The sequence below is a fragment of the Aspergillus homomorphus genome (genome assembly GCF_003184865.1).
Source record: "Aspergillus homomorphus CBS 101889 unplaced genomic scaffold BO97scaffold_56, whole genome shotgun sequence".
Classification (NCBI taxonomy): domain Eukaryota; kingdom Fungi; phylum Ascomycota; class Eurotiomycetes; order Eurotiales; family Aspergillaceae; genus Aspergillus; species Aspergillus homomorphus.
Window position 1 is genome coordinate 47,769 of NW_020291942.1, and position 25,598 is coordinate 73,366.

The following is a 25,598-nucleotide window of genomic DNA, read 5'->3' on the forward strand; positions in this document are numbered from 1 at the left end:
AATTACTCCACATAAAGAATGATTATGGAGAGTTTCAATCCGGGGCGTCGGAACAACAGCTGTGATAATGGATCGATATCAGCATGTCAGAGCATACTCTTTGTCTTTCCATTAGGAGTTATTGTTGAATCACACTACTATGGGCCGTATGCCTTTGTATAGCATCACGCCGGACCTGCGTCACAGAGACATCGGACTGACCCAATAAGTATCCCGAGGAGAACCCCCGGACCCCCCTTCTTTTCAGCTTCCCGGTCCGAGACTGCAGGAATGCCGGGCGGCTAAGCCTGTGTGGTTACTGAGGCTGTATAGTGTGTCCCGGCGCTTCTAGGGCTTCGCTTACTGGCCGCCCCAGATACCAGCTTTGCACCGCGGTTATCACCAAGACCCCAAATCAATCTGCGGCACTGCAACAAAGCTACTCATAATCTCTCTCATAGCTACTATGGTCAAACTCTCTCGTTTTATCATCCTATCTACAGTGTAAGCTTAACGCAATGCCGGGTGCCCGCCGGACCATCGTCGCGTCTCTATTTCTCGTCTTCCTCCTCCTGAATCTGCACTACCTCCGGCACCAGCGACCCAAATGCCAGCATAGCACACTCCACGACCAACGCTCCCAGCTCTGGCAACAGCTTCACCCCCTGCTGGCCCGATACGCACCGCAGTGCCCAGCACCGATCCTCCGCGGCAGCGCCGGCGCCGTCCGCTTCGACAGCGTCACCCCCATCCCTCGCGAAGACTACATCGAGAATCGCAACGAGATCGAGCTCCCGATGCAGACAGCGCACGACGGCTTCGTGCAAAGCCTGCACACCCTCAATTCCCCGCGCGCCTTCATCTCAGGGACAAAAGGCATCGTCACCGCCGCAGGAGGCACATACCTACCGACGCTAGTCGTAACCCTCCACCTCCTCCGCCGCACCAACTCAACCCTCCCCGTCGAAGTCTTCTTGCAAGATGACAGCGAATACGAAGCAGAAATCTGCGAGCGCGTCCTCCCAGCCCTCAACGCCAACTGCATCCTCCTCTCCTCCATCACAAACACAAACACAACGAGGATAAAAGGCTACCAACTCAAAGCCTTCGCAATCCTCTTCTCCACCTTCGAGACCCTCCTCTGGCTCGACGCAGACAACATCCCCCTCCACGACCCAGCTCTCCTCCTCACCTCCGCCCCATTCACAACAACAGGCCTAGTCACATGGCCAGACTTCTGGACCAACACCGCCGCAGGCATCTACTTCACGATCTCCCGCCAACCCACCCCTGAATCCACCTCACGCGCGTCCACAGAAGCAGGGACCCTTCTCCTCTCTAAGCGCACGCACCTCCCCACCCTCCTGCTAGCAGCATACTACAACTTCCACGGCCCGGAATACTACTACCCGCTCCTGAACCAAGGTGCCCCCGGCGCCGGAGACAAGGATACCTTCCTGCACGCCGCGACGGCTCTGGACTTGCCGTTCTATGCGGTGCGCACTCCGCCGGTAGATATCGGGCGGATGAATACCGCTGCGAAAGCGACGGCCGCGCTGAATGCGGGGTTTGTTCAGGTTGATCCGGGAGAGGATTTTGCTGTTCATCGGATGGGACCGGATGGTCGAAAGGGAGCAGGGCTCGGGCTGACACCCCGCGCATTCTTCATCCACGCCGGTGCGCCGGAGTTTAATCCCGGGAAGGAGCTGCTCGGGAGGAAGTTGAGGGGTCTGGATGGGCGCCCGGCTAGGCTGTGGACTTATCCGCCGATGGCGCTGGAGAGCATCGGGTTTGATGCTGAGAGGGTCGTCTGGGAGGAGACGGTTAGTGTGGCGTGTGCGTATGAGGGGTTGTTTGTGTCGTGGAGGAATAACACTGGGTTGTGTGAGGGGGTGCGCGCGCATTGGAGGGCGGTTTTTAAGGGGGATGATGTGGTTGTTGGCGGTTAGGGGGTTGCTTTTGGTTCAATTGGTTTGGTTGGGGCTTCTATATTTGGGGATGGGTGTGATGCAAATGCTTGTTTGATTATTCCTCCTACTACTAACGAGCTTAGAATCTGTGGCATGCTTACTTGACGGAAGACCAGCGCATAAAAGGAATAGGCCGTAGACATAGGTCGATTCTGTCGATCTTCGTCTTGTCATACGGCGTGTGCTTGAAGAAGATGGCTCCCAGAATGGGCGGCTGTCGCACCAGCATCCGCCGCCAGCTGGCTGTGCGGCGCGTGAAACACGCCTTCTGCGCCGGGTCGTCGAGGTCCCACCGTGATGTGACGCCGTACGGTCCGGTTTCCTCCTTCCGTTCGGACTTCTACTCGCTGGAGAGGAACCATGCCGGGAATACGCGGACTAGTAGCGGAGGCTTGCACTTCCAGTCTGGCTGGAGGAAGAGGTGCTATTGCAGCGAGGGTGACGTCGAGATCACATCCTGCCAGGTGCGACATACCCGCTGCGCCGAGGTTAGGATGAACTGGATGTCGAGGTGCAGGAGGATACTCTCGAGAATTTCTACGGTCGCGAGAGCGCTGGATTGAGCAGTGGCCATTCTTCTGTGGATTCAGTGGAAAGTCGAGGAATGTACGGGGAGGGAAGTGGGTTGTTCAGGTGGGAAAGGGATACGATGTGAAAGGAACAGGAGGGTCTCCGGCAATTTATAGCCAGTTCCCCATCGAGCCCCACAAACCCAATGGCCTCAGGCTTAACTTAGCTGAGTCAAGTCGCCAAGCTCTCTGCGCAAGCCCCGCTGATAGATCCGTTAGGATGATGGCCTCAAGCCATCGCCCGATGGCAGGTCTGGATAGATCCGATTCTGATGATTCGTTTTTGGAGGTGTCAAATTCTGTCTGGGAAGATCCGTGAGGGCACGTCCGGTATAGCTGGCTACATTCAATGTCGTCAACCACTGGCCGAGCCACTGACTGCGATTTTTCTCCGGGGGCAAGCTCAATTCTATCCTCTCGCCGTTCGTGGTATCATATATCCAGAACCCGTTTGGCTGTGCGAGAGCAAAGAACCGACCATCCTGCGAAAGGTTTCCCATGTGGCTCTTTTCACCACTCTTGAGGGACGGGATGGCATCCGAGAATGTGGGGGGGGAGTCAAGAATCACGCGCTGGTTTATTGTTTCCACAAGCTTGGCTCCTCCGGCGTAGCGGTCGCCTCAAATGATGGCGAGCAGCCGCCCGTCAGCGGACAACCGGCATTCCATATCGAAGTGCGGGTCGATACAGCCAAATGCTACCATATGGTGGGTGGCTTTCTCATCAACGTGGAACGGATTGTTCTTGATCGAAGCGTCTGTCGGTTAGTTCCTAAAGGACAAATGCTGCAACTGCACTTTGCGTTCATCGCTTCAGGTATGACGAGTACTGAGTGTCCGGATCGACGGCCCAGTCGTAGATAGTTCGGAAGATATCGACTCGGATGTTCTCTAGGCAGCGGGGATCATCTTGGTTGGCAAACGACTCGAAAGTGACACCCTCGGCTTCGGGAAGTGCAGGGATCTGGTCGTTGATCTGATTGATGCTAGACTGGAGTCTGTCAATCCCGGCCAGTATCTCTCTTGCCTCCCTGTCCCTTGAGAGGCTCTCGTCAACCTGTATCCACTTCCCCAACTCAGTGTCCGCCTGTCCTATGGCCGTTTCCAATTGCTTCAGAGCCGTTTCGCTCGGCGGTAGAATCGATTCGATTATTTTGACCCCTCGATTCGATTCGCGCGTGACAACAACCTCTGCGGAGTTGAGTATGGCAATGTAGACATTCGTAATGGCTCGGTCAATATGACTGCCTTTGGATGTTCCGCTGGCGATAATGGCTGTCCACGAGAGAATAACGGGCAAGGGCGTCGGCGAGAACGTCGGCGGAGAGGAAGAATGCGTCGCGTTGGCTTAGACCATTTTGCATCATCTAGTGGCTAGACATATGGTCAGCTACTTTCACCATGAAGAGGGAGGGGTCAAGTAACCGTAAGACCGAGCGAGACCACGGTCCAGGCACTGGACGCATGGCCGGTCGGATCAAAAGCGGCTGCCGCACTGACAACATCTTTGAAGGCCAGGGCAGATCGGAGTACATTCTGCGCCGTTCCTCTAATGTCCAACACTCTGTCATGCCCGAGGTTAAATACCAGACCCTTCGCCTGGTGTTTCTGGTACAGTACTCTGCGCGCGTGTCCCGAATGACCTTATCGACGATGGTCAGCATTGCAGCCGACGCGCGAGCATCCCCATCAACCGGTCGAGGTGAAGGAAGTTGAGTCGAGATTCGTCATCAAGAGTGGCATAGGCGACTTGCCAAAGATCTGGAGGGTGGTCTGGATCGTCTTTTATTGGCCGTGAGGTTTGGGCTTGGGGAAGGCTGAGGTTGGGTGTCGCGGATGACGCGCTCCGGGCGGCGCTCCACTCCTTGAGCAGATCCCGCACTTGTCGGTGGGGATCGACGATGGCGGAAAAGACGGAAAGCCCCGCATCCCATCCTTCATGCAAGGCTATCAGCGGAGGAATGGGAGAGGGAGTAAGTGAGTGAGCCGAGAGAGAGGATGGAGCTGACATTTTGCCTGAAAAGCAGTTATCGCGCATCTCAGCAGTCAGCACCAGTGCAGCCTCCCTGTCACGTCACTCGGGGTCGTGTAGCGCCCGCTGTTATTGGAGGAATCGTCTGCCATTCTGAGTTGTCCGAACAGGAGAAGAATATCTTCATCTTCCGTTTTTCCCTTTGATAATCGAGTGATTTGGAGAACTAGCAGCAGACAGTAGATGAAACTGGCAAGGGGCGACTTCAATGTGTGTGAGAGAGATGAAGAGAGAGAGTGTGTGTTTGTTAAGTAGTTTTTGACCCGCGTCCAGATCGAGGACGTACCTGGCACGTGAGACTCCCGCTCCAAAGCGGTAAAGGAAGGCAAAAAGACTGAAAGGATCTGTGCCGCGGAGGCCAAAGCGGTGAACGGACTGCAGTCGGCGCGTCGACAAGCAACTGAAGAAATCTTCTCTCTCCTGACACCATTGCAGATTGTAAAGCATTGTTGATATCGACTTCTCGCCGTTCTGCGCCGAGCTTAGCACTCTGCGACTGCAAACCAATTTGGCGGCCTGCACTATCCCTCTTGCAAAGCCCGTCGATTATGGGATGCGCATTGCAATGATCGAGCAGACATCATGACGCTGGCCGAATTGAGGGCGTTGCAGCGTGAGCTGGGCTACCGATTTCGCAATGTCACCTATTTAGTAGATGCTCTGGGACAATTGCGTCTTCAGCCAGCTCGTGTCCGCTCGCCTTCGACACGCAGCCGGACACTTTCAGACGTTGGATACGGCGTGGTGAGAACGCTGCGTCAGGTTGAACATTACCGTTACGCCACGAGTAAGGTAAAACCTACGATACATGCCCCCTCCCTCACTATTAACGAGTAGCTATTTTTGACAGTGACCAGGAATATGATCATTCGCTACCACTACGTAAGAGTGCACCGGCGGGCGTCCTTCCGCTGAAATTTTCCGAGCTGCAGCTCAAACCGAACCTCGCCAATGCTATTGTGACCGCGACCTTGCCCAACAAGGGACTGGCGAACTCGCAATTGAAGCCCGATCCTCTGAAGCTCAAGTCGAGTGCTGTTGCCATCGTTGGAGCGGCTTTCATCGATAGCAATTGTGATTTGCAAGCGGTGCGCCCCGTTCTCCACGCGCTCGGTCTGTACCAGCCGGAAGTACGGAAAGAAGACCCCGACGATGACATTGATGACTGGATACCTATCCAAGGGTTTACCATCATTGGCGCACCAACATTGAACCAGCCTATGAAGGCCAGGGAGAGTCAGGTGCGCTCGCAAAATCATGGCCATGAAAAAGGTCGTCATTCGATGCCCACCGGCGAGACCACCATCCAATCTACTACGCCCAGCCAGACCAACTCTCCATCTGGGATCAAAAATGACAGTAAAAATGTCGAAAGCTCGATGTCTGTCAGCCCCATCATTGGCGCACCAGCATTGAGCCAGACCACCAAGGCTAGTGAGAGTCCGGTGCCCTCGCAAGATCATGGCCATAAAGCAGAAAGTCGCCATTCAATGCCCACCGACGAGATCATCGACCAATCTACTACAACTAGCCAGAGTGATTCGCTACCTGAAATCCAAGACGATAGTGGTAAGATCGAAAGCTCCATGTCTATTCACGATCCCACCGTCATTGCCTCCGAATTGACCCAGTCTATGGGGGCTGTCGAGAATCAGGTGCCTGAGGAATCTCCCGATGACCTGGTACCCACCGACGAGATTACAGGACATACCATGGAGGCCAGTCAGACTCAGACGCCCTCGGAAAGCCAGGGTCGTGACAGAGAGAGCTCTGGCTCAATCTCTGTCTGTGAGGCTTCCACTTTTGCTGCAGCCGGATTTGACCAGTCTACTACGACCAGCCAGAGAGACACACTATCTGAGGGCCATGGTCACGACAGGGAGAGTAATGACACAACACTTATTGGCGAGGCTTCCGCTGTTGGAGCACGCAAATTGGAGCAATCCACGGAGGCTAGCGCGAGTCACCCGCCTCCTGAAAGCCCAGAGCTCGGTGAAGCGGATTATGTCCCGCCTTCCAGTGATAGCATCATACACCAATCTACTGCAGCTACCCCGGTCACCCCGCTCCCTATCAGTCATGACCACCCACCTCCTGCAAACCCATACTATGACTGGGACGAAGAACTCTGGCCACGCGCTAACGCGGAGGCCGCCCTCCGCGCAATGGGCATTACTAAGTACCTTACGGGTACTCAGCCCCCTCCTCCTCATGCAGCGAAACTACGCAAAGAGAGACATGCCGCGTTGATGGGCATCATTGACACCCACACCGTGATCCAAGAAGTGGATTGGCACGCGGTTTTCGCGAAAGAGCCCGAGCTCTCTGCCCTCTGCGCAGAGACACACGACGCACCGGAGTGCTCGTCTTCTGATTTCGTGCCGACGTTCTATAGATGGGAACCTATTGACACGCTCCTAACCAAAAGGTTCGCTTTACTACAGCAACAAAGAATCCACGCCTTCATCCTAGAATCCCAACTGATAGCGGAATCCAAACGAGGAACCCGTTACAAAGGCGACCTCAGCCTCGGCCCAGAAACCACCGGCCTCATGATCGACCTTGGCAAATATCTAAAGGTCGCGAACCCACAACTCCACCCACGCCTCCGAAATTATGTGAAACGACGTTATGCACCATTGCCATTTGTGGCGCCAGAGATAACCCACGAATTGCTCAACTCGAATCCCGTGTGGCACCACGCCAAAATTGTCGTCAGGAGACAGAATTTCGCCCGGTTGAAGCAGATCGCTCGTTTCTTGGTACACTCCGAGGCCCCGATCCCGAAGCCCGCCAACAAATACTTCACCAGAACTCCGGGCCCTGCATCGTGGGTTTCCGAAGATGAGTTGGCGTCGATGAACGAGGACGCGAGAGATTTGGTGGGATTACGGAGCACGCTCACTCCTCCTCTCAGGAAGTATATGCCTGGGGGCCCGAATAATCTAGAGACCAAACACTGGATAGATAGGATATTAGACCATTATGAGGTGAAAAGGGTTGAGGCGGAGGTAGTCGAAGACCCTGCTGAGGAGACTCCGGAGGAGTTGACTGGAGAGATCCTGGAGGAGACGGCTGGAGAGATCCCGGAGCGGATGACTGAATTGGCTGCAGAGGAATTAGCTGGACAGGCCCCAGAAAACCTGACTGAACAGACTCAGGAGGAGCTAGCTGGAGAGACCGCAGAAGAGACCGCAGAGGAGACTGCAGAGGAGACCGCACAAGAGACCGCAGAGGAGACTGCAGAGGAGACCGCAGAGGAGACCGCAGAACAGACCGCAGAACAGACCGCAGAAGAGACCACAGAACAGACCACAGAACAGACCACAGAACAGACCGCAGAACAGACCGCAGAACAGACCGCAGAAGAGACAGCTGAACAGTTTTCAGAGACGGCTGGAGAGACTCGGGAGAAAGCAGCTCAAGAAATCCCGGAGATGACGACTGAACAAGGCCCGAAAAAGATGGCTGAACAAGCCCCACCGAAGACGACTGAACAGGCTTCGGGGAAGCTGGCTGCAGAGTCCCCGGACGGGACAGTCGAACGGAATGCGGAGCTCACCGCAATATTCGAAAAACTAATGGAATCGCTCGCTACGCAACCGCAGCCTTCAGAGACACAGCCTCGAAAGCCGCAGCCTTTCAGACATGAATCGGAAAATCCTCCAGCTGAGCTCAAGCCAGAAGGAGTCATCAAACCGCCGGCAATGGAGACATCTAAGGCTCCCGCCCAGCAGCCGAAGCAAGTAACCTCTCAACACACATTTTTTAGGCCGGGTGGCCTGTTCAGACCCGCAATGATCCCCGAATTGAAGCCGACTGAGGCGATCAAGCAGCAGCCCCACCGAGTCGTCTCACTACACTCATTCTTCAAGCCGGCTAATCCGTCCAAGCCAGGACAGAACCCCAATCTGCCGAAGGAAGTGAAGCCAGCTCCCAAGCCCGTGCCACCGCCACCTTCGCCACCCTTACGGCCCCAGCACACTTTCGGCTCCAGCAAGAACGTGTTTAGAAAGGCCAGGAAACCGGACTAGACGCAAACTTGAATTGGTAGGAGCAGGTTTAGGCGGCTCTTTAAAGCAGGGAACATGAATCGATGTCAGACCTGGTGTATAGTAGGGACTCAACGGCTATGATCGCACGGGGCTCGATTGGAGTGGGCGGAATTTGCTCTACTCTTCACAATTCACTGCCGGTCTGGCTGGATTGCGGCTTTCGAGAGGCGGCCTTGTAATTGGATGCAGTCCAACCCCGTGGTCTTGCTGCCATGGAACATCGACAACATAGTTCGCCAGTCTCCTCGTACTGTATATAAAATGAGTTGGGATCAGTGCAGAATATGATCATAGTAGCGCATGGCAGATGGATGTACAAAAGGCAAACCTAGTCTTAAATGACCTGACCAACACGCGTCAGAAGAAACAAACTCGATGACTCTCCGAATATAAGTCCTTCACACCTCCAGCACAATAATCACGGGCTATCCAAGCAACCTGGTCTAGATCATCTACCGCCGACGTAGTTTTATACCGCACCTTGTCAATAAAACTAGCATAACATAGTCCATCGCATTTCCCTTCACAACAACCGACCTCAATTTCTCACATCCCTGCCACCTCGAAGAACATGCCTGCAACCGCTACCTAATGATTCCCTTCGCCTGAACCGTGTTCCACAGACAAGACTTGTACGACATGAGGGTATTCAGGGCAATCAATCGAACATATATATTTCGCCTTCCCCTTTCTCACTGCATCTCCTTTTTCACCCTCACAAACCCGCCACCCATCTCTCCATGTTCAAATCCCGAGTATATAGCGTCCACCCACCACAGCACATTCCATATCGCCACGACCGAAGTCATCTACCCTGTCGACCACACCTCGACGCAACCTACCACCGCGCCTTCGTGATGTGGAGGACACTGTAGCTCGATACACCTCGCGCGCCCCATCAACATATCCCCGAACTCGGCCTTCATAATCATTTGAACCTTCCTTCAAGACGACCATGACTTTATATAATACATCAAAACGACCAGAGCACCGACACTCGAGCTGATGCCGACCTTATGGCACCCCGCCAAGTCACAACGCCACTAGCTGGTCCGGTCGCCATGACCACGACGGTGTTGATCATGCAGAAACAGACAGGCTGAACTTGCTTCAGTCTTCGTCAGCCCAGCGACAAGAAGCTGTATGCATTGTACGCTAACGATACGCCGAAAAGACATAGCAGTATGTCAACAGCTGTTCGAGTCACATCCCGATCTACCATTCCTTGCTCAAGAATCGCATCCTGTACCTGGATTGGCGGAACCATAGACAGCAGCTCCTTCATGTACGACGCAGCCACGGCAGCCGCATAGGGCTGCCATCTTTTGTTTTTGTGTGAGTCTGCATAGTCACAGATGCCACGGATGACCAAGCAGGGAACAACCTCCAAGACACCAGCGGCCTCCATCTCCACACACTTGATTTCGAGATCTTCTCGCAGTCGGTCCCTCATTCGCCCATCCTTGACCACAACATCAGATGAACCGATCGCCCCATAATGCACAACCGGTGAATCTTCCAGACGCAGCTCGCGCTCTATGATCCGCTCCGGATCGCAATCCGCACAATCCCTTCCACCATGATGGTCGAACTCCGCCTCGAAAAGTCGATCGTTCTCGGCGCCCTGGTAAACATAATTCCCCCGCCTCATCTTCGGATATTTCTGCAGCATCTGGTCAAGGTACAATGGAATCTGACTCCCCCCACGACGATGAAGTGCCTCCATCCTCGTCACAGCAGCGAGCAGCACCTCGGGGGGCCTGTACGATTTCCCGATGCGCTCGAAGCGACCGTTCCCAAGAGCAGGGCCATAGGCAAAGTGGACGACCCCGCCCGAAGTCCCGGATGGCTTACTGACCACCACATCGCCCAGTCGGATGTCCACGCCACGTTGCAGATCGGGGACGCCGCCCGCGATACCGACCAGCAGCCCGAATTCAACCGACGGGAAGTCGTTCAGCAGCTGCATCGTGACGGCTGCTGCACTGTTGAGCCCGATTCCGGGCAGAATCACGATCACCACGTTATGCCTCCCCATGCGCCCAAGCGTGTAGCTGTTTTGGTTCCGGTTTGTGGGGAGATCCGGGTGGAATTCGTCTAGCATTGCCTCGACTGGCGCTTGCTCGACGCCCATCGGACAGATGCACGCGATCGTGTAGTCTTTGTGTCTTAGGGGGCGGGATGGAGGGTTCATGGCTTCGTGTTTAGATTGCTGTCAATGCTTTTGCATCCTCAAATGACAATTCAGGCTCCCAGAACATAGTACTGAGCACCCTCAAGACTTTTATGCAACATCCCAGTGCGAAAGTCTGACGTGGCGGCTCCCGGCGCTTAGCCTTGTCGCATCGTCCGCCTACCATGCGACTAACTTGCGAATGGCACGTCGCTTGGGCCTTCATCGTTAAAGCCCTTGTGGTCAGCTTCACATGCGCTATGATCATTCATTCAAATGAGGCTCGCTGGCTTCATTTTAGGCTACCGCCTCTAGTCCCAACTCCGGAGCTGCATTGTGACCTGCGTTCGATTCAGTCTGCCAAGGCGCTTACCTTTTTCCTAGCTCATTCCACCTTTGCAATCGTGCATTAGCTGGAATTGCCGCTACCTGAACTCATCTCGCGACGCTGCTATAATACGAACCCGACCCCCTCCGGAAAGCGGCTACTGCAAATAGTCAGGAGCATTACACCGTGGGTAACACAAGCGCCTTGCATAACAAGCATCAAACCTACTCAATGCACGCAAGCAGCAGGCATAGGACCTTTCAACCACTCCGGTGCGAAAGCCCAAGCTTTTTGGTAGCTGAACGATATCCAAGCGAGGCGAGTACGACAGCACCCAGTTGGGGAAAACCGATTACAGAGACAGCTCGGCCTGTCATGAGAGGACTGGTGGCGAGGGACTCGCTGTCCGGTGTATCGATTCCCGAAGGAGGGTATCGAGGTTCAATACTTAGGTTCGTACTGCAATTTTTTTCGTCTGGGTCTTGGTTCTTTTGTAGTGGTGTTCTCGTTTTTGAGAGCTGACGTTGATTCTTAGGTGTGTGTATATTGTTTGTCGATGGAAGGGAATGGCTGACCGAGGATTGAATTATATCCTAAGGCCGACCATGAGCGGAGCGGTGCTGAGCAGCGCTCCTTGGGGGTAGAACTGGCTTGACACAATATAGTAACCAAGTCAAAAGTCACCGCTTGGGAAGATGAAAGGGTGGTCGGCGTCTTCCTTCAGCTCTCGTGGTGGGGGTGTACGGCCCCGCCATCGGCGCCGCTATGGCCGTCGCCGGCGAGGTCTCGGCCGTGCGTCTGCGCGCCAAGTCCCTTGCGCTGGGCTTCAGTTTCAATTACTTCTTCTCGACCGTGCGGAACGTCGTCATGCCGTATCTGTATAACTCTGATGAGGCGGACTGGAGGAGTAGGAATCCTGAGCTGATGGGGATGGTTGTATATAGATTGTAACGTCCCGGGGAAGAACCCCCGGACCCCCCTTCCTTTCAGCTTCCTGGCCACCTTAATTCTAAGGCCAAGTATATAAGTATCCCGGGGGAGAACCCCCGGACCCCCCTTCTTTTTCAGCTTCCTGGTGTATCCGGAGCCCGCGGTGTGATGAACTAGCAGTGCATAGTGCTCTAAGCTGCATAACTGCATAGCAGGCACTTCCCTCCGCTCTCCGATGCATTTCAACTGGTCGAAACTCGCCGAGCCACGCTAACCCAATCAGGAGCTGCCCTGGATTGACCGACTTAATCTCATATGCTATCAATCTACTTTCTACACATTATCAGCAACGCAGCACAAGTATGAGACGAGCATAACAAACTATCCTCGCTTTTCAGCATAGCATGGAAACTTCAAAGCATCTCTCTTCAATCTATATCAAATGTAACAATGTCGGCGACCGACTCGGCGACAAACTTCCGTACCTGAATCCGGCGCGGCCTGACGTAAGAGCTGAAATAGTTGTTTCACTCCCCGCACGGTGTACTTAACCGTGCCTCCGCCCTTCCGCGCCCATCGGAACCTTGTCTGACTGCTTACTCTACTCAACTCTACTCTAATCACCATTATCCGCTAGATCGAAGATACACAAATGGCTACCCCCGCCCTCGTCCCCTCGCGCACCCTGCAAGCCTCGGCGCTGTCCTTCATCGGGCTCTCCGTCGGCCATACGGTCAGCACATCACTCCCCCTTTCTCACCAAGAAATACTAACAACCCTCCAGCTCGGCGGCATGCAATGGACCGCCGACCCCGCGTACACCATCATCTCCAACACCCAGCCCTGGGCCATGGGCATCGTAGGCTGGTACCAGGTGAGATCAATGCCCCGCTGAGTAGCAATGCACGATCTAGATTCATCCAGCATCACCCATTCGAATATACCATACCCCCAGAATAACCACCCCTTACTACCCCGTACTGAAGAACTAACAATCACCAGGGAAGCGCCTTCTTCTTCACAACAGGTCTGTTCCTACCCAACCCCCCCCCCCCCATCTTACCAAGAAATACTAATAAAACAGGCCTCCTCCACTACCAATGGTCCCAAAACCCCGCCCTCCTCCGCACCCCCACCAACAAAGCAATTGCCCTGATCACCAACGCCATGCTGTGGGCCAGCTCCGCCTGGTACCTCCGCCACGGCATCAAAGAGAACGCGGTTGCCGTGGGCTTGGGCGCTGTCTTGCAGGGTGTTGCTGTCTTCAGGGCTTTATGTTGATATATATGTCCGGAGTAGGGAATAGTATAAACTAAAGTACTTAAAGCGTCTCGGGGGAGAACCCCCGGACCCCTCTTTCTTTTCAGCTCCCTGGCCACCTTAATTACAAGGCCAAGTATATACATCCACCCCCATATAGAGTATTGTAAATGAGGTTCCCAGGAACCTGAAAGAAAAGGGGGGTCCGGGGGTTCTCCCCCGGGATGTTATCATAGAATAAATAGTGATTCCGGGACAGAACCCCCGGGCCCCCCTTTCTTTCAGCCCCCTGGCACCTTAATTCTAAGGCCAAGTATATAAGCGTTCCGGGGGAGAACCCCCGGACCCCCCTTTTCTTTCAGCTCCCTGGTACCTCAATTCTATATACTGAATATAAAACTCTATTCCTGCCCCCAGTCCAACGCCATGCGATCACTACTGACCCGATACTCGCGCAGCATCCGCAGCACATCCTCCGCGCGCCGCGCCTCAGCCAGGATCCCCGCGTTCTCGCGACTCACGAACCCCTGCGCGACAGCAGTCTGCACCCAGGCCAGCACCCCGTCCCAGTAGCCATTGATATTCAGCAGCACGACGCCCGCCTTGTGGATGCCCAGCTGGTTCCACGTCGTGACCTCCATCAGCTCCTCCATCGTGCCGAACCCGCCCGCCAGCGCCACGAACCCCGACCCCGGCCCCCCTGCCAGCACCCGCTGCGCCATCAGCCGCTTGCGCGTGTGCATGTCCGCCACCACCGTCACCTGCCCGTACTCCGTCGTCTCCCCCAGCGCCTCGCCTGCCCGCTCCGGCGCCTTGCCTTCTCCTTCATGGGGTCCTACCGCCCCTCCATTCCCATTGATGGTATTGTTGGTAGTGGGCGTTTTATACCCCTCCTCCACCCGCACCAGCGCCCGCGGGATAATCCCCTGCACCGCCTGCGGCCCCGACAGCGCCACCAGCGTCCGCGCCAGCTCGCCCATTATCCCCACCGTGCCGCCGCCGTAAACTAGTTGGACGCCGTGTTCGTGGAACTGCTGTGCCAGTGCGCGCGCGGCTTCGAGGTGCGCCGGCGAGGTGCCGGGGTAGGAGCCGCAGCTTCATTGGGTATTCGTTAGTCGTGGGTTATTCGGGATACGGGGACGGACCTGGGACTGGGACTGGGACTGGGACTTACAAGACGCAGACGACGGCTTGGGTTTCTTTTGTGCTCATTTTGAATTCTGGGGATGGGTTTGTTGAGGGTGTGATTGTGGGGTAGATTTGGGAGTGAGGTGAGGTGAGATGGGCGCGGCTGTGTTGGGCTTGGCGGGGTAGCTTCCTGTTGCCTTGCGGCCTTAGGCTTGTCTGCTGCGGGGCGGGAATACTGGATGATGCGGGTATGTGCTCATCTATGTTATGTGTTTACCCTTGGGTATCAATCACTATAGTTACTATATGTTATGAGTAAGTTAAACTGAGTTAGCCAGAAACCTGAAAGGAAAGGGGGGTCCGGGGGTTCTCCCCCGGAATTACTGCAACCACCTCTAGAATAAAACGTCCCGGGGGAGAACCCCCGGACCCCCCTTTCCTTTCAGCTTCCTGGGAACCTCATTTATATTACTCTGTGTTTGGGTGGGTGTATATCCCTGGTTTAAGATTAGGTAGCCAGGGAGCTGGAAGAAAGCGGGCCCGGGGTTTCTCCCCCGGGACGCATATATACTTGGCCTTAGAATTGAGGTAGCCAGGAAGCTGAAAGAAAAGGGGGGTCCGGGGGTTCTCCCCCGGGTAGTCTCTATTATAGTATTTAGATTGAGGTAGCTGGGAAGCTGTAAGGAAGAGGGGTCCGAGGGTTCTCCCCCGGGATGTTTTATTATGAAGGTTGTGTGGTTTATTATGGGGTTTTGTGTAGAAGGCCGGACATTGTGCTTAACATGGGTGAAGGCATGAATGCATAGACCGAGGGAGGATAAGGCGGACCGAGTTGTTCCGGGCAGGCTGCAAACAGCACACGGTGGCTCCCACCGATGGGCAGGAGGATGAGGACAGGGTTGAGTTTGAGCCACTTCATCATCGGCAGGTTTTGCTCAATTGTAGCGCGATGCTTAATTTCAGACATGAACCAGGTGCCAAGATGGTCGAAACTCACCGGTGTCTCCGGGCAGGGCAGATAGCGCAGGTGATTCTTAGGCAGCATCGATTTGCAGTATCAGAAGTGATACGGAGTAGAGAGATTAGCGATCAGTGGCAGAGATTCGGTCGGCTAAATTACGTACGAGTACAGCGACTGGAGGCTGGCCAGTGGCCGGCGGTGGAAATGCGGGCGAGATAAGCAACGGTCGCAGTCTGGGATGGAGCTTGGCAGGTTCCCTAGCAAAATGAGTGCAACGCTGTCGGCCGCTAACGGGCAACAAATTACGTACGAGAAATAAGCCTTTGCGGGCGGCTCTCTCGCGGCGCCACCGAGTCAAATCGCACTCCAGAGCTACCCTGCCGTGCAAATTGCCTGTTTCAGTGAGGAGGTGCGAGGTGGCGTAGGATCGTTGCTGTTGCAGTGTCGGGCTAGGGTGAGGGGAAGCGCGGCTGGGGATTGGCATTGAGTGAGATGGTCACCGGCGTCCACCGGACTCCGCGGTATCTCTGGCCGTGGCCTGCTCGTGGCTGTCTCTTCCTGATTGTATCCTACCTTATTAGCCATGGGGGACGATGCAAGGCAGGCCACGTCACATGACCTGCAGGTGAGATCGTCGAATTTTCCACGCCTCCCGGGGATCCCCGGGGTGAAAGAACACCCGACCGGCAATTCGACTCGTCTACGGGTAAATTTTAACCTTAAGATAGATGTTTAACTGGGGAACCACGAGGACTAAGCGATGCCCCAACGGTTCGGTGGAAATGACTGGATTGCAAATGCGCGGAGAGTCTGGCCAGACAAACCGGCCGGCGGCGATGACCAACTCCGGCCAGTCGCGAGAGTCGGCAAGCTTCCAGCCTTTCCGCTGCTCGTCGCTGATTTGCACCGCCCGATCGCTCCCATGGAATCCGCGTGCGTCCCCGAGGCGGTAGAGGTGGTGATTGGTCCGCAGTGGCCGATGATCGGCTGGGTGACCAATTCCGTTCACAAATACCCTGCAAAACACTTGCCAGGATCTCTCGGCGCCGGGCCGATGTGTTCGTGCCTGCAACTGAACGCTTGCTGCCCCATCTTCTTCCCCAGGTCTTCGGCATGTCAACCCACTCCGAAATCTAAGCCCAGTTTTGCCCCAACTCAGCTCCAGTCCAACTGCCTGTTCCCGAATCTTCTTTAAATCCTTCCCTCCCCTTCCCCCCTTCTCTGTTTCCGTCGCTGTTTCTCCATCTCCATCTTCAACCTCCTCCCCGACCTGATCCTCTTCTCCGTCACCCATCGCTGTTGCCTCTCTTTCTCTCTCTCTCTCTCTCTCTCTCTCTCTCTCTCTCTCTCTCTCTGCCACTCATCCTCCTCACCACCTCTCTCTCTACCCACCGACTCACCCATCCTATACACAATGCAGACTGTCCAGGGTTCCCCTCCGCCCTACGCGACCGATCACATCGACGAGAAGAAGGATGCCTCTGCCGATCTCGAGGTCAACTACAAGCCCGGTTTCGAGGAGGCCGATGCCTTCGGTAACGAAGAATTGGCGGAAATCAAGTACAAGACGCTGAAGTGGTGGTACGTGTCACCGCAGTTCATTCTCAGTTCGATCACAGCTAACCTGTCTCTAGGCAATGTGGCTTGCGTAAGACTCCCGTTGAGAAACCAAATTGAATCCCACTAATCTTCCCAGTCATGATCTGCGAGTCCGTGTCCTTGGGTGTGCTCTCTCTGCCCGCAGCCGTGGCCGCTCTGGGTCTCGTCCCGTAAGTCTGTCGAATGTCAATTGCACACGGCGGCTCTAACCAGCAACTTCTTAGTGCCATCATTCTCATTATCGGTCTTGGTATCCTCGCCACGTACACCGGCTACAACATCGGTCTCTTCCGCGAGCGCTATCCTCACATCCAGAACCTGGCGGATGCCGGCGAAATCCTCATGGGCCCCTTTGGCCGCGAGCTGTTCGGCCTGGGCCAGTTCCTCTTCTGCATCTTCGTCATGGGCAGCCACATCTTGACCTTCCGCGTGATGATGAATACCATCACTGAACACGCCACCTGCTCGATTGTCTTCAGTGTGGTCGGCATGATCATCTCCATGCTTCTGTCGATTCCGCGTACCATGAAGGGCATGACCTGGATCTCTTTCGCCTGTGAGTATCCCGGAAGTTTGTCATTTGGACAGTCACTGACAGCCCGTCTCAGCCTTCCTGAGTATCTTCAGCGCCGTCATGATTACCATGATCGGAGTCGGCGTCCAGGACCACCCCGGTCGCATCATCGAAGCCACCGTTGACACCTCGCTTTACCGGGCCTTCAGCGCGGTCTCCAACATTGTCTTCGCGTACTGCGCCCACGTTGCCTTCTTCGGCCTGATCGCCGAGATGGAGAAGCCGAAGGACTTCAAGAAGTCCCTGTTCATGCTTCAGGGCTTCGAGATCAGCTTGTACACCACGGCGGCCATTGTGGTCTACTACTACGTCGGCAAGGATGTGCAGTCTCCTGCCTTGAGCTCTGCCGGTCCTCTCCTCAAGAAGATCGCCTATGGCATTGCCATTCCTACTGTAAGTCTTGCTTGTAATCTCTGCATTGTACCAAAGCTAATGCATGGTCCAGATTGTTGGAGCCGGTGTTGTGAACGGCCACATCGGTCTGAAGTACATTTACTTCCGCACCTGCCACAAGTCCGACCTCATCCACAGCCGCGGCTGGCGCTCGGTTTCCATCTGGATTGGTCTTGGTCTGGTCTGCTGGATTGTCGCCTGGATCATTGCGGAGGCCATCCCTGTCTTCAGCGACCTGAACGGCCTGATCAGCGCCCTCTTCGCGAGTTGGTTCAGTTACGGTCTCAGCGGCATCTACTGGCTCCACCTCAACTGGGGCCAGTGGCTCTCCAGCCCCAAGAAGATCGCCCTCACGATCCTCAACATGAGCATTGCCCTGTTTGGTCTGATCCTGTGTGTCCTGGGTCTCTACGCCTCGGGCACCGCCATCCACGATGACGCGAACAGCAACAGTTTCACCTGCGCCAACACCGACTAAGTCCGGGACTCTTGCTTTCTGTTTACGACACGACACGACCTCTCGTTGACGATGCGATGCATACCCAATGACGACGGACCCCGTTGATTGCATTTTCTCCTCACATAATTATAATGTTTTTCTCACCGCGACGCATCATGCCCTTGGCCCAGCAGCCGGCCTTTCGGCTGGGCGAGGGCTCTCAATCTAGCCAGCGTTATTTGTTTGCATGGCCGCGGGTGCATCATGATATCATCATTCGATAATGGCATAAAGGGCGTTAGGGGGTGGATTCAATGACATCTGTTTCTGAGTTTGATCCTTACTCGTAGTCCCGTAGGCCCGTAGTCCCGTGGTCCAGTAGGCGGCCCCGAGCCTTCCACGTAATTGTCGCAGGATCATCGTGCCCACGGCGATGTCGGACCCGCCCTCGGACCTCGGGCTGGAACGGGCGGCCAGGGTTACATTGGGGTCGCGTCTGGGGCAAGTCGGCGCGTCATGTTCCCCATCGTATGACATTCGCTTGCGGGGAAGCGGACCATGTGGAGTTTTCAGTACGTAACCGGCCCGGGGAATGCCTGATCGACGGTGGGGTCCGAAGAAACTCTACAATGGCATCCCGGGGGAGAACCCCCGGACCACCCTTTTCTTTCAGCTTCCTGGGCACCTCAGTCAGCATTACCCTGTATTCGGGTCGATGCTGGGTGGATGTGTGTCCCAGGTAGGATTGTGGTGCCCAGGAAGCTGAAAAGAAAGGGGGGGCCCGGGGGTTCTCCCCCGGAATCACTACTTGTTCTATGATAATATCCCGGGGGAGAATCCCGGGACTCTCCTTTTCTTTCAGCCTCCTGGAAACCTCAATTTAGATTACTCCATATTCAGGTGGATGTATATACTTGGCCTTAGAATCAAAGTGGCCAGGGAGCTGAAAAGAAAGGGGGGTCCGGGGGTTCTCCCCCGGGACGCTTTATCTCTGGTATGTTGTTGAAGATTGATATTCTGTCCTGTTTATATAGGTCTGGGGTACACCAGAAGTTGAAAGAAATCGGGGGCCCGGGTGTTCTCCCCCGGGATGCTTTATACTCTGGTTTATGCTATTTTCAAACCCCAACTATACTATCAACAAGGTTACTTTTGGTCACGGAGACATCAGGTGTTTTCCATGTGCTTGCTCATTGTAAGGCTGATCGAATGTTCTCTGAGATATTCCTGATGATTGTGTATTGCAGATAAGGACAATGGAGGTGGGCGGAGAGCATGTACTGTCAGCAAGTGAATTGAGGGTGTTGATGCCTTGAAAAGTGGCATGAGGCCTGAGGCATGAGAGGTATACCCTGTTCTCATCCCGTGACCTGCTCTCCGCTCCCACCAATGAGGGCAGGGCCGTGCCTTCCCATCCCGCTCGGCTCTCCGCCATTCACCAGGGATCCATCCACGGTGCAATTCACTATCCTGGTAACGATTCAGTAAGCCTCTATAGAATGCTTCTCAATACCCCCCGTCCGACCCAATCTCCAATGCGTTGAGAACGCCACTCAAGCTTGCGATCTGTGCCGGAAATGCAAAGTCAAATGCCAGCTCCCAAGCTCCCCTTCTCGCGCCCCCAGGTCCCCATGCACGCGCTGCGAGCGATTGAACCGGCCCTGCACCTTCCTCGCTCCCTGTAAGACCAGGAGTCCCAAAAAGCGGTATGTTGCCTCTCCGTGAATAGAACACACGGGAATAGCACTGGCAAGGTCACAGAGCAGCCCAGACCAGGCCGTGGCGCAGCAGCCCCCGGCGGATGACCCCTCACTTCGGCATGCAGAGACCGGCGTAGCGGACGATCTGTGCGAGCGAACTCTATTTCACCGCATTATGCAAGACTATCTCGACCACATCTACCCCCTCGTGCCGATCGTCCACCGCCCGTCCTTCCAAGAGTGTCTCCGCAGAGATCGCCACGAGAAGATAGCGGGTTCTTCGCCTTGACCGTCGCCATCGCCGCGCTGGTCGTGGCCACCCTGCTCAGCAAGTTCCATGTCTACCGATCGCATGACCCGCCGCTGCGATTCTGCACGCGTCGCGAAATGGTTCGCTTCTGCTACGAGAAGAACCTCGCGCTCAGAACGTCGTACTACTTTGACGAGATCAATTTCCAGAAGTTCGCCACCTCGTTCCTCCTCTTCGCGGCGTTCCTCCAGCTGGGGGATCACAATCGTGCCCGCATGCTGGATGTTGAGTCTATGCAGTTTGCGCGTCTTTTGAATCTGCTCTCTATCTCTGCTTATGAGGGGCTTAACTGTATCGAGACACACCTGCGGAAGAAAGGGTTCTGGTTGATTTTCTACGGCTTTGTGTGAGTTGGACTTTGGAACAGATGATTGCGGTGCGACTGACGTACAAATGTGGTACAAGTCACACGCAGTTACAGAATATGCTGGGAGAGCGACTGTCGTATCTCGATCCCGTGCAACTCCAGACCATCAACCCCGAAGACATGATGCCTTTCGAGGTGGACGACGAGCTGATCTTCGAGAATGAGGTTCTGATGCCGACCATGCCTACTCCGTGTCTGGCCACGGCTTTATCATCGAGTCCCGCATCTTTTGGGCTGCCATCTGCAGCTCTCACCCGAACAAAAGCGTGCCAGAGCCGCGTGCATGTGTTCGTGCCCAAGACCCCAGTGTCGGGGTAGCATACCAGCGCGACCGGCTGCAGTGCTTGCAAAAGTTGCTGCAAGCCAACGAGCCTGAAGCCGAAAGCGCCGCAGAATACATCCGCCATGTCACGAACTCCTATCTCGGCTAGACAGCAGAGAAAGTGTAAACGCTATGACTCTACAAGCATGGGTGGACACGGATCGGATTCGTTCAACATAGAATGTTTGAGCTGCGTCATTAGTATCTAGATTACTCAAATTCCTGACCAGAACGTCGTTTCTTCCATCTCAATGGTACCTTCCGGGAACTTCCCACGGCTACTGGTGCCGACCAGGATACGATATGTCCCACAGTGGCTGCACCAGGCATTGCTACGCTCATCCCAGGAACTTGTCGCGCGGACCAGATCAAGTGGGATGGTGACTACTTCCTCTTGCGATCCTCTCCAGGCCCAAGTCCGACAGCTCGAAGGTGGTATAAGACAGGCCATGTCCGGAAGGAAACAGGGCTCGATCTCTGCTGCGTCATAGAATATGTATCCAACGTGTACGTCTTCTCCACAGAGCACTCGACCAACTTCGGAGCTGAAGTTGAAGTATGTGAGGTTGTCTTTCAGACGGCGGGGGAAGGTCAATGGCAGTTTACTAGACTGGACGTGATAACTCTTGTTAGCTGATATCGCCGAGAACAGAATCATGAACATACCGGGTTCACATCACCAAAGATGACATCGGCTAGACCATTGCCCGTCTCGTAACCTCCATACCATGCATGTAAGACAGCCTTGGCTTCGTGGATCCATGGCATTCCGACGGGTGTTCCGCTTTTAAACGACAACTACAGTGTCAGGGTTGGCCTTGAGGACTCGCGCAATCAAATCGTCGGTATGAGGCAGCAGGCGCATGCTGGTTCGGTCTTCGCCCTCTGATTCCCATTCTGCGCTCAGACCGGCAACGCCGACCAACAGGTCTACGCTTGCAGCCAATTTGACTGCCTGTTCGATCCGGCCCTCGGGGGACAGCTGCTTGCACGCGCCGAATCTAAAGCCGCCGTGCCCGAAGTCTACCACACCAGGGATCTTGAACTTGACCGTCTTGGCACCCCCACTGTACTTGGACCTTGTAGGATCTGCCTGCGATAAGCGCAAGTGTCCCTGTTTCCTCCATTGTGCCGCTTTCGAGGAAGCTGGGCCTTGGTCGCTGAACGTCGGCGTTGTTCACTAGCAGTTTTCCGTCAACGTACAGCTTTCCGGTGCCACGGACGCAGAGACCGACCGAAGTCGTACCGTCCGGACTCTTCAGGGACGAAGTCACCCTCGGCTTCAGCATACCATACTGGTTGCAGGCCAGGATGGTTGTAGTCCAGGAAGAGAACCTGAGCGTCCGTTTCATGTCTGACGTCCAACGGTTCTCGGGTAAGAATTGTTGACGGGTCATTGAAGATCTTGAGAGTGAAACCCGTCTGTCCGTCGCCAGTGCGCAGACGTTTGCCTAGCAACGGCAGCATTAGATGGCCGTACACACCTTGTGCAAATCCTACATCAGCTAGCGCTGAACCTGAAATGCCCTCGAAGAGTCAAATGGCTTCGTATGGGTTTAGTGCAGCACTCCCACCGCCGCAGTATGTTGCAATCTTCGAGTTAGGCCCGATCACGGCGATCATTTTGTTTTTATTCAATGGGAGATGTTGTTCTCATTCTTAAGCAGGACAATTGCTTCCGCGGCAATCTTTCTCAGGAGTTGTCTGTCTTCTGCCCGGTTGACTTGCTGTTCCGTGGCATGTTCGGAGTTCCCGGGTTTGCTGGCTATCTGTACGAGCTTCAGAACAGCTCCCGCGAGCATTCAATGTGGCTGTGGACACTTTGTTTGCGGTGACTGCGTGGGCGCGAGCACTGCCGCGCCATCTAAATGGTCCGGGCATCTCCAGATCCAGGCCTGCCTGGACAGCTTCCGATGTGCTGTAGGTGCCAAACCTGCTTGCCTTTAGTTACAGTTTCGATGGCTATGTTAAGCATACTCTGCAGTCGCTTATCAACTGTCCATTCCAGCCCCATTCACTCCGCAGGATATCCTGCAAGGGCTCTGGGCTTTCGGAGGTGTGGATCCCATTCCCCTTGTTGTAGGCCGTCATGATCGCGTCTGGCTTCTCCACCCCGATCGCAAGCATGAAAAGAAGCAGGCGGACCTCTCTCATGGTCCGGTCCGTGACGATGGAGTTGACTGCCGTGCGCTCGTGTTCCTGGTCGTTGCACACAAAGTGCTTAAGAGTGGCACTGATGTTCTTCTGCTGCAGTCCCTTGCAATAGTGGCCAGCCATGAAGCCTGCAAGAAGGGGATCTTCGGAGTACGACTCAAAGCCCCTACCGCCCAACGGCCCTCGCTGGATAATGATTGTTGGACCAAGGATGACATGGGCACCTTTCGCCTTGGCATTATCCGCAACAAACCACCCCCCCCAAACCTCTACCGCTAAATCTCTGTCAATTGTAGCTCCCAACGCCGTTCTGCATGGTAGACACGCCGCCGGGACACTGCCGAAGAAGCGTGTCCCCTGACACCATTCGGGTCATCGGATAGTCGAATCGACGGGATGCCCAGGCGCGGGATTGCAACCGTGTGCCAGAAGTCGTCGCCTGTATGAGTAGGCTGTTAGTGATGTATCTGATTTTTTGTTTGCCCAGGCTGCACGTACCAGTCAAAAGAGCGACCTCTTCGTCCAGTGTGAGCTGCTTCAAGAGGACTTCTAGAGCTGCGTTTGCGATTTGGGCGAAGGCGCTGTCTGCTTCTCGGGAAGGAATTTCGACGAACGGCATATTGTCGACTTGTCTAGATGGGATAGGGGGAACAATGAAACACACAAGCTGGGGAGGGGAAAATTGTGCAAATGCTCGTGTCGCTGGGTGAGCCATTATGTATGTCTACCGGCAGCCCGAAACAAGACTACTCGACACCCCGCCGATAAGCCGCCCCCGATTAAGGTGGAGACCACATTCCTGGTGTACCCCAGATCAAGCCCTGAAGTAGCAGTGTGATTGGTGGTGAGACAAATCCGCATTTTCGTGCAATATTTCGCCGTTTCTCTTTTTCTCCGTTTCTCCGCTTGTTCCGCAACCCAAAAACCGCCAAGAATCCCCAACAATTCTCCACGTCGCATTCCATCTTTACCCCGGCGCGTTGCTGCATTCCCGGCAACAAGCCGACTACCTATCGCTACGGAGCCGATGAGTGCGCTGTTTTGTGTCTGATTGGCCCTCTCTAGGCCGTTTCCCCGCGTGTATCAAGCCACAAGGAAAAGATTGGGTCTGGCATCATGGAAACAGATTTTACCTGGTTTGCATCATACACTAGATCCTGTTGGACGAAGACTTACTCCGGCTGGGGAAAGCATGAAATGAATCATCCGATCGGGACGGAGGATTTGAGATAAAACCGCTGCATCCCCTGGTCTGGTTTCGCATCCGCATTTCTTCACCGTTCTTCGTTCGATTTACAATCATCAAACAAAATGGGCTCGACAAAGGAGGACATTGGCGGCAAGCCCTCTGCTGGAGATGCGCTTGCTGCTGTGTCACCTGCTGGAGATCGTCCCTGGTATAAGCAAGGCCATCTCCTTGGTCTCAACCTCATCATCCTGTCCTTGGTCATGTTCTCTTCCGCCAACGGATTCGATGGCTCTCTCATGAACGGTCTCTAGGCCTTGGATCAGTGGAAGATTTTCATGAACAATCCCACCGGAGCTAAATTTGGCTGGCTGAACATGATCTACTGGCTGGGCTGTGGTGTCGGATACCCGACAGCCTCGTGTGGATTGCCAACAAGTATGGCCGCAAGCCCGGCGGCGTGTACGTGGGGTATGTCTTTCTCGCTCTGGGCACTGCCTTGCAGACGGCCGCCCCCAACCCTGTGCTCTACTTATCTATAAGAGATAGAGCTTTTTAAATTACAGACAGAAATACTCACCTTCTGTTAGCTGCCCTACAGTAAAACTCGGAGTGTAAAACTCGGCCAGAGCCTAGATTCTCTCCATGAGACTGCACTCGTGTACAAGTCCCAGGATAGTAGGCGGTCTGATTCTGCTCCTGACTCAGCGGCACACTAACCCAAAGCACTTAGCGGCGGCGGCTAAACCAGGGCCCGCGCACTAAGCAGGCACTAACCAATCATTACGCCATCGACAATGCTTCTTCTTCGATTTTGACCCTGATTCCCCGCCCTCGGATTCAAGTTTCATGTCTGAGACAGTCCAGTTGATTATCATCATGATGAAGTCACGACAACCTGACAGCTGTCCTACCTGTGATCCAGCCACGCGCACCCCCCATGAATCTCACCCAAAGTTCAACAGCAAACCCGACCCAGATTGAAGGAACTTCTCGGAACCAAACATCACCGCCGTGCCCGAATTTTCAGCCTCGATAGACTTTTTCTTAACCAGAAACCCGTCAGGGCCACGACAGGAACCGGACACCATCCATGCAGAGAAAACTCCGAACCATAGATCGACACCCCGTGCCTGGTCTCGTCCCAGCCACACGGACTGGTCAGTATGC

General features: G+C 54.8%; 11 protein-coding genes across 11 annotated transcripts; 6 read left to right on the forward strand and 5 right to left on the reverse strand.

Moving 5' to 3' along the window:
- Nucleotides 1-497: 497 nt before the first annotated feature.
- On the forward strand, nt 498-1,928 carry BO97DRAFT_399131 (alpha-mannosyltransferase; the record flags this gene model as incomplete). The annotated part of the gene is made up of 1 exon (XM_025694222.1): nt 498-1,928. One exon carries the CDS (start codon nt 498-500, stop codon nt 1,926-1,928), a length of 1,431 nt encoding a protein of 476 aa, XP_025547064.1.
- Nucleotides 1,929-2,002: 74 nt separating this feature from the next.
- BO97DRAFT_446502 (uncharacterized protein) lies at nt 2,003-2,523 on the reverse strand (the record flags this gene model as incomplete). Its single annotated transcript, XM_025698654.1, has 2 exons — nt 2,003-2,289; nt 2,425-2,523. The coding sequence occupies 2 exons, from the start codon at nt 2,521-2,523 to the stop codon at nt 2,047-2,049; spliced, it is 342 nt and encodes a 113-aa protein (XP_025547065.1). The 3' UTR covers nt 2,003-2,046.
- Nucleotides 2,524-3,322: 799 nt separating this feature from the next.
- Nucleotides 3,323-4,528, reverse strand: BO97DRAFT_428839 (uncharacterized protein; the record flags this gene model as incomplete). Its single annotated transcript, XM_025697324.1, has 3 exons — nt 3,323-3,864; nt 3,951-4,160; nt 4,192-4,528. The coding sequence occupies 3 exons, from the start codon at nt 4,526-4,528 to the stop codon at nt 3,323-3,325; spliced, it is 1,089 nt and encodes a 362-aa protein (XP_025547066.1).
- Nucleotides 4,529-4,989: 461 nt separating this feature from the next.
- On the forward strand, nt 4,990-8,915 carry BO97DRAFT_446504 (uncharacterized protein). Its single transcript, XM_025698655.1, has 2 exons — nt 4,990-5,341; nt 5,407-8,915. The coding sequence occupies exons 1-2, from the start codon at nt 5,132-5,134 to the stop codon at nt 8,581-8,583; spliced, it is 3,387 nt and encodes a 1,128-aa protein (XP_025547067.1). The 5' UTR covers nt 4,990-5,131; the 3' UTR covers nt 8,584-8,915.
- Nucleotides 8,916-9,647: 732 nt separating this feature from the next.
- Nucleotides 9,648-11,265, reverse strand: BO97DRAFT_473342 (purine and uridine phosphorylase; the record flags this gene model as incomplete). Its single annotated transcript, XM_025700223.1, has 2 exons — nt 9,824-11,265; nt 9,648-9,743 (listed from the first exon to the last, which is right to left on the reverse strand). Exons 1-2 carry the CDS (start codon nt 10,796-10,798, stop codon nt 9,648-9,650), a joined length of 1,071 nt encoding a protein of 356 aa, XP_025547068.1. The 5' UTR covers nt 10,799-11,265.
- A 1,364-nt stretch (nt 11,266-12,629) lies between these two features.
- BO97DRAFT_408665 (uncharacterized protein) lies at nt 12,630-13,366 on the forward strand. The gene is made up of 4 exons (XM_025695915.1): nt 12,630-12,768; nt 12,820-12,909; nt 13,038-13,062; nt 13,120-13,366. The coding sequence occupies exons 1-4, from the start codon at nt 12,688-12,690 to the stop codon at nt 13,314-13,316; spliced, it is 393 nt and encodes a 130-aa protein (XP_025547069.1). The 5' UTR covers nt 12,630-12,687; the 3' UTR covers nt 13,317-13,366.
- Nucleotides 13,367-13,641: 275 nt separating this feature from the next.
- BO97DRAFT_446507 (LOG family protein) lies at nt 13,642-14,553 on the reverse strand. Its single transcript, XM_025698656.1, has 2 exons — nt 14,470-14,553; nt 13,642-14,390 (listed from the first exon to the last, which is right to left on the reverse strand). The coding sequence occupies exons 1-2, from the start codon at nt 14,505-14,507 to the stop codon at nt 13,697-13,699; spliced, it is 732 nt and encodes a 243-aa protein (XP_025547070.1). The 5' UTR covers nt 14,508-14,553; the 3' UTR covers nt 13,642-13,696.
- A 2,100-nt stretch (nt 14,554-16,653) lies between these two features.
- Nucleotides 16,654-18,709, forward strand: BO97DRAFT_408667 (neutral amino acid permease). The gene is made up of 6 exons (XM_025695916.1): nt 16,654-16,965; nt 17,019-17,032; nt 17,081-17,153; nt 17,208-17,539; nt 17,592-17,950; nt 18,003-18,709. Exons 1-6 carry the CDS (start codon nt 16,799-16,801, stop codon nt 18,426-18,428), a joined length of 1,371 nt encoding a protein of 456 aa, XP_025547071.1. The 5' UTR covers nt 16,654-16,798; the 3' UTR covers nt 18,429-18,709.
- A 1,269-nt stretch (nt 18,710-19,978) lies between these two features.
- On the forward strand, nt 19,979-21,084 carry BO97DRAFT_446509 (uncharacterized protein; the record flags this gene model as incomplete). Its single annotated transcript, XM_025698657.1, has 3 exons — nt 19,979-20,070; nt 20,215-20,745; nt 20,805-21,084. The coding sequence occupies 3 exons, from the start codon at nt 19,979-19,981 to the stop codon at nt 21,082-21,084; spliced, it is 903 nt and encodes a 300-aa protein (XP_025547072.1).
- Nucleotides 21,085-21,302: 218 nt separating this feature from the next.
- Nucleotides 21,303-23,861, reverse strand: BO97DRAFT_428846 (glycoside hydrolase; the record flags this gene model as incomplete). Its single annotated transcript, XM_025697325.1, has 8 exons — nt 21,303-21,698; nt 21,755-21,832; nt 21,891-22,181; nt 22,292-22,539; nt 22,864-23,021; nt 23,085-23,517; nt 23,568-23,681; nt 23,741-23,861. 8 exons carry the CDS (start codon nt 23,859-23,861, stop codon nt 21,303-21,305), a joined length of 1,839 nt encoding a protein of 612 aa, XP_025547073.1.
- Nucleotides 23,862-24,553: 692 nt separating this feature from the next.
- On the forward strand, nt 24,554-25,193 carry BO97DRAFT_428847 (uncharacterized protein; the record flags this gene model as incomplete). The annotated part of the gene is made up of 3 exons (XM_025697326.1): nt 24,554-24,688; nt 24,743-24,890; nt 25,162-25,193. The coding sequence occupies 3 exons, from the start codon at nt 24,554-24,556 to the stop codon at nt 25,191-25,193; spliced, it is 315 nt and encodes a 104-aa protein (XP_025547074.1).
- Between the last annotated feature and the right edge of the window lie 405 nt (nt 25,194-25,598).

Bases quoted from the DNA above. Each gene is read 5' to 3' on its own strand.
- BO97DRAFT_446504 (XM_025698655.1), top strand. From the start codon at position 5,132: ATGACGCTGGCCGAATTGAGGGCGTTGCAGCGTGAGCTGGGCTACCGA. The intron at 5,342-5,406 runs GTAAAACCTACG...GACAGTGACCAG, and splicing joins ACCGTTACGCCACGAGTAAG to GAATATGATCATTCGCTACC.
- BO97DRAFT_408665 (XM_025695915.1), top strand. From the start codon at position 12,688: ATGGCTACCCCCGCCCTCGTCCCCTCGCGCACCCTGCAAGCCTCGGCG. The intron at 12,910-13,037 runs GTGAGATCAATG...AACAATCACCAG, and splicing joins GCATCGTAGGCTGGTACCAG to GGAAGCGCCTTCTTCTTCAC. The intron at 13,063-13,119 runs GTCTGTTCCTAC...CTAATAAAACAG, and splicing joins CGCCTTCTTCTTCACAACAG to GCCTCCTCCACTACCAATGG.
- BO97DRAFT_446507 (XM_025698656.1), bottom strand. From the start codon at position 14,507: ATGAGCACAAAAGAAACCCAAGCCGTCGTCTGCGTCTT. The intron at 14,391-14,469 runs GTAAGTCCCAGT...TACCCAATGAAG, and splicing joins CAAGCCGTCGTCTGCGTCTT to CTGCGGCTCCTACCCCGGCA.
- BO97DRAFT_408667 (XM_025695916.1), top strand. From the start codon at position 16,799: ATGCAGACTGTCCAGGGTTCCCCTCCGCCCTACGCGACCGATCACATC. The intron at 17,154-17,207 runs GTAAGTCTGTCG...GCAACTTCTTAG, and splicing joins GCCGCTCTGGGTCTCGTCCC to TGCCATCATTCTCATTATCG. The intron at 17,951-18,002 runs GTAAGTCTTGCT...TGCATGGTCCAG, and splicing joins ATGGCATTGCCATTCCTACT to ATTGTTGGAGCCGGTGTTGT.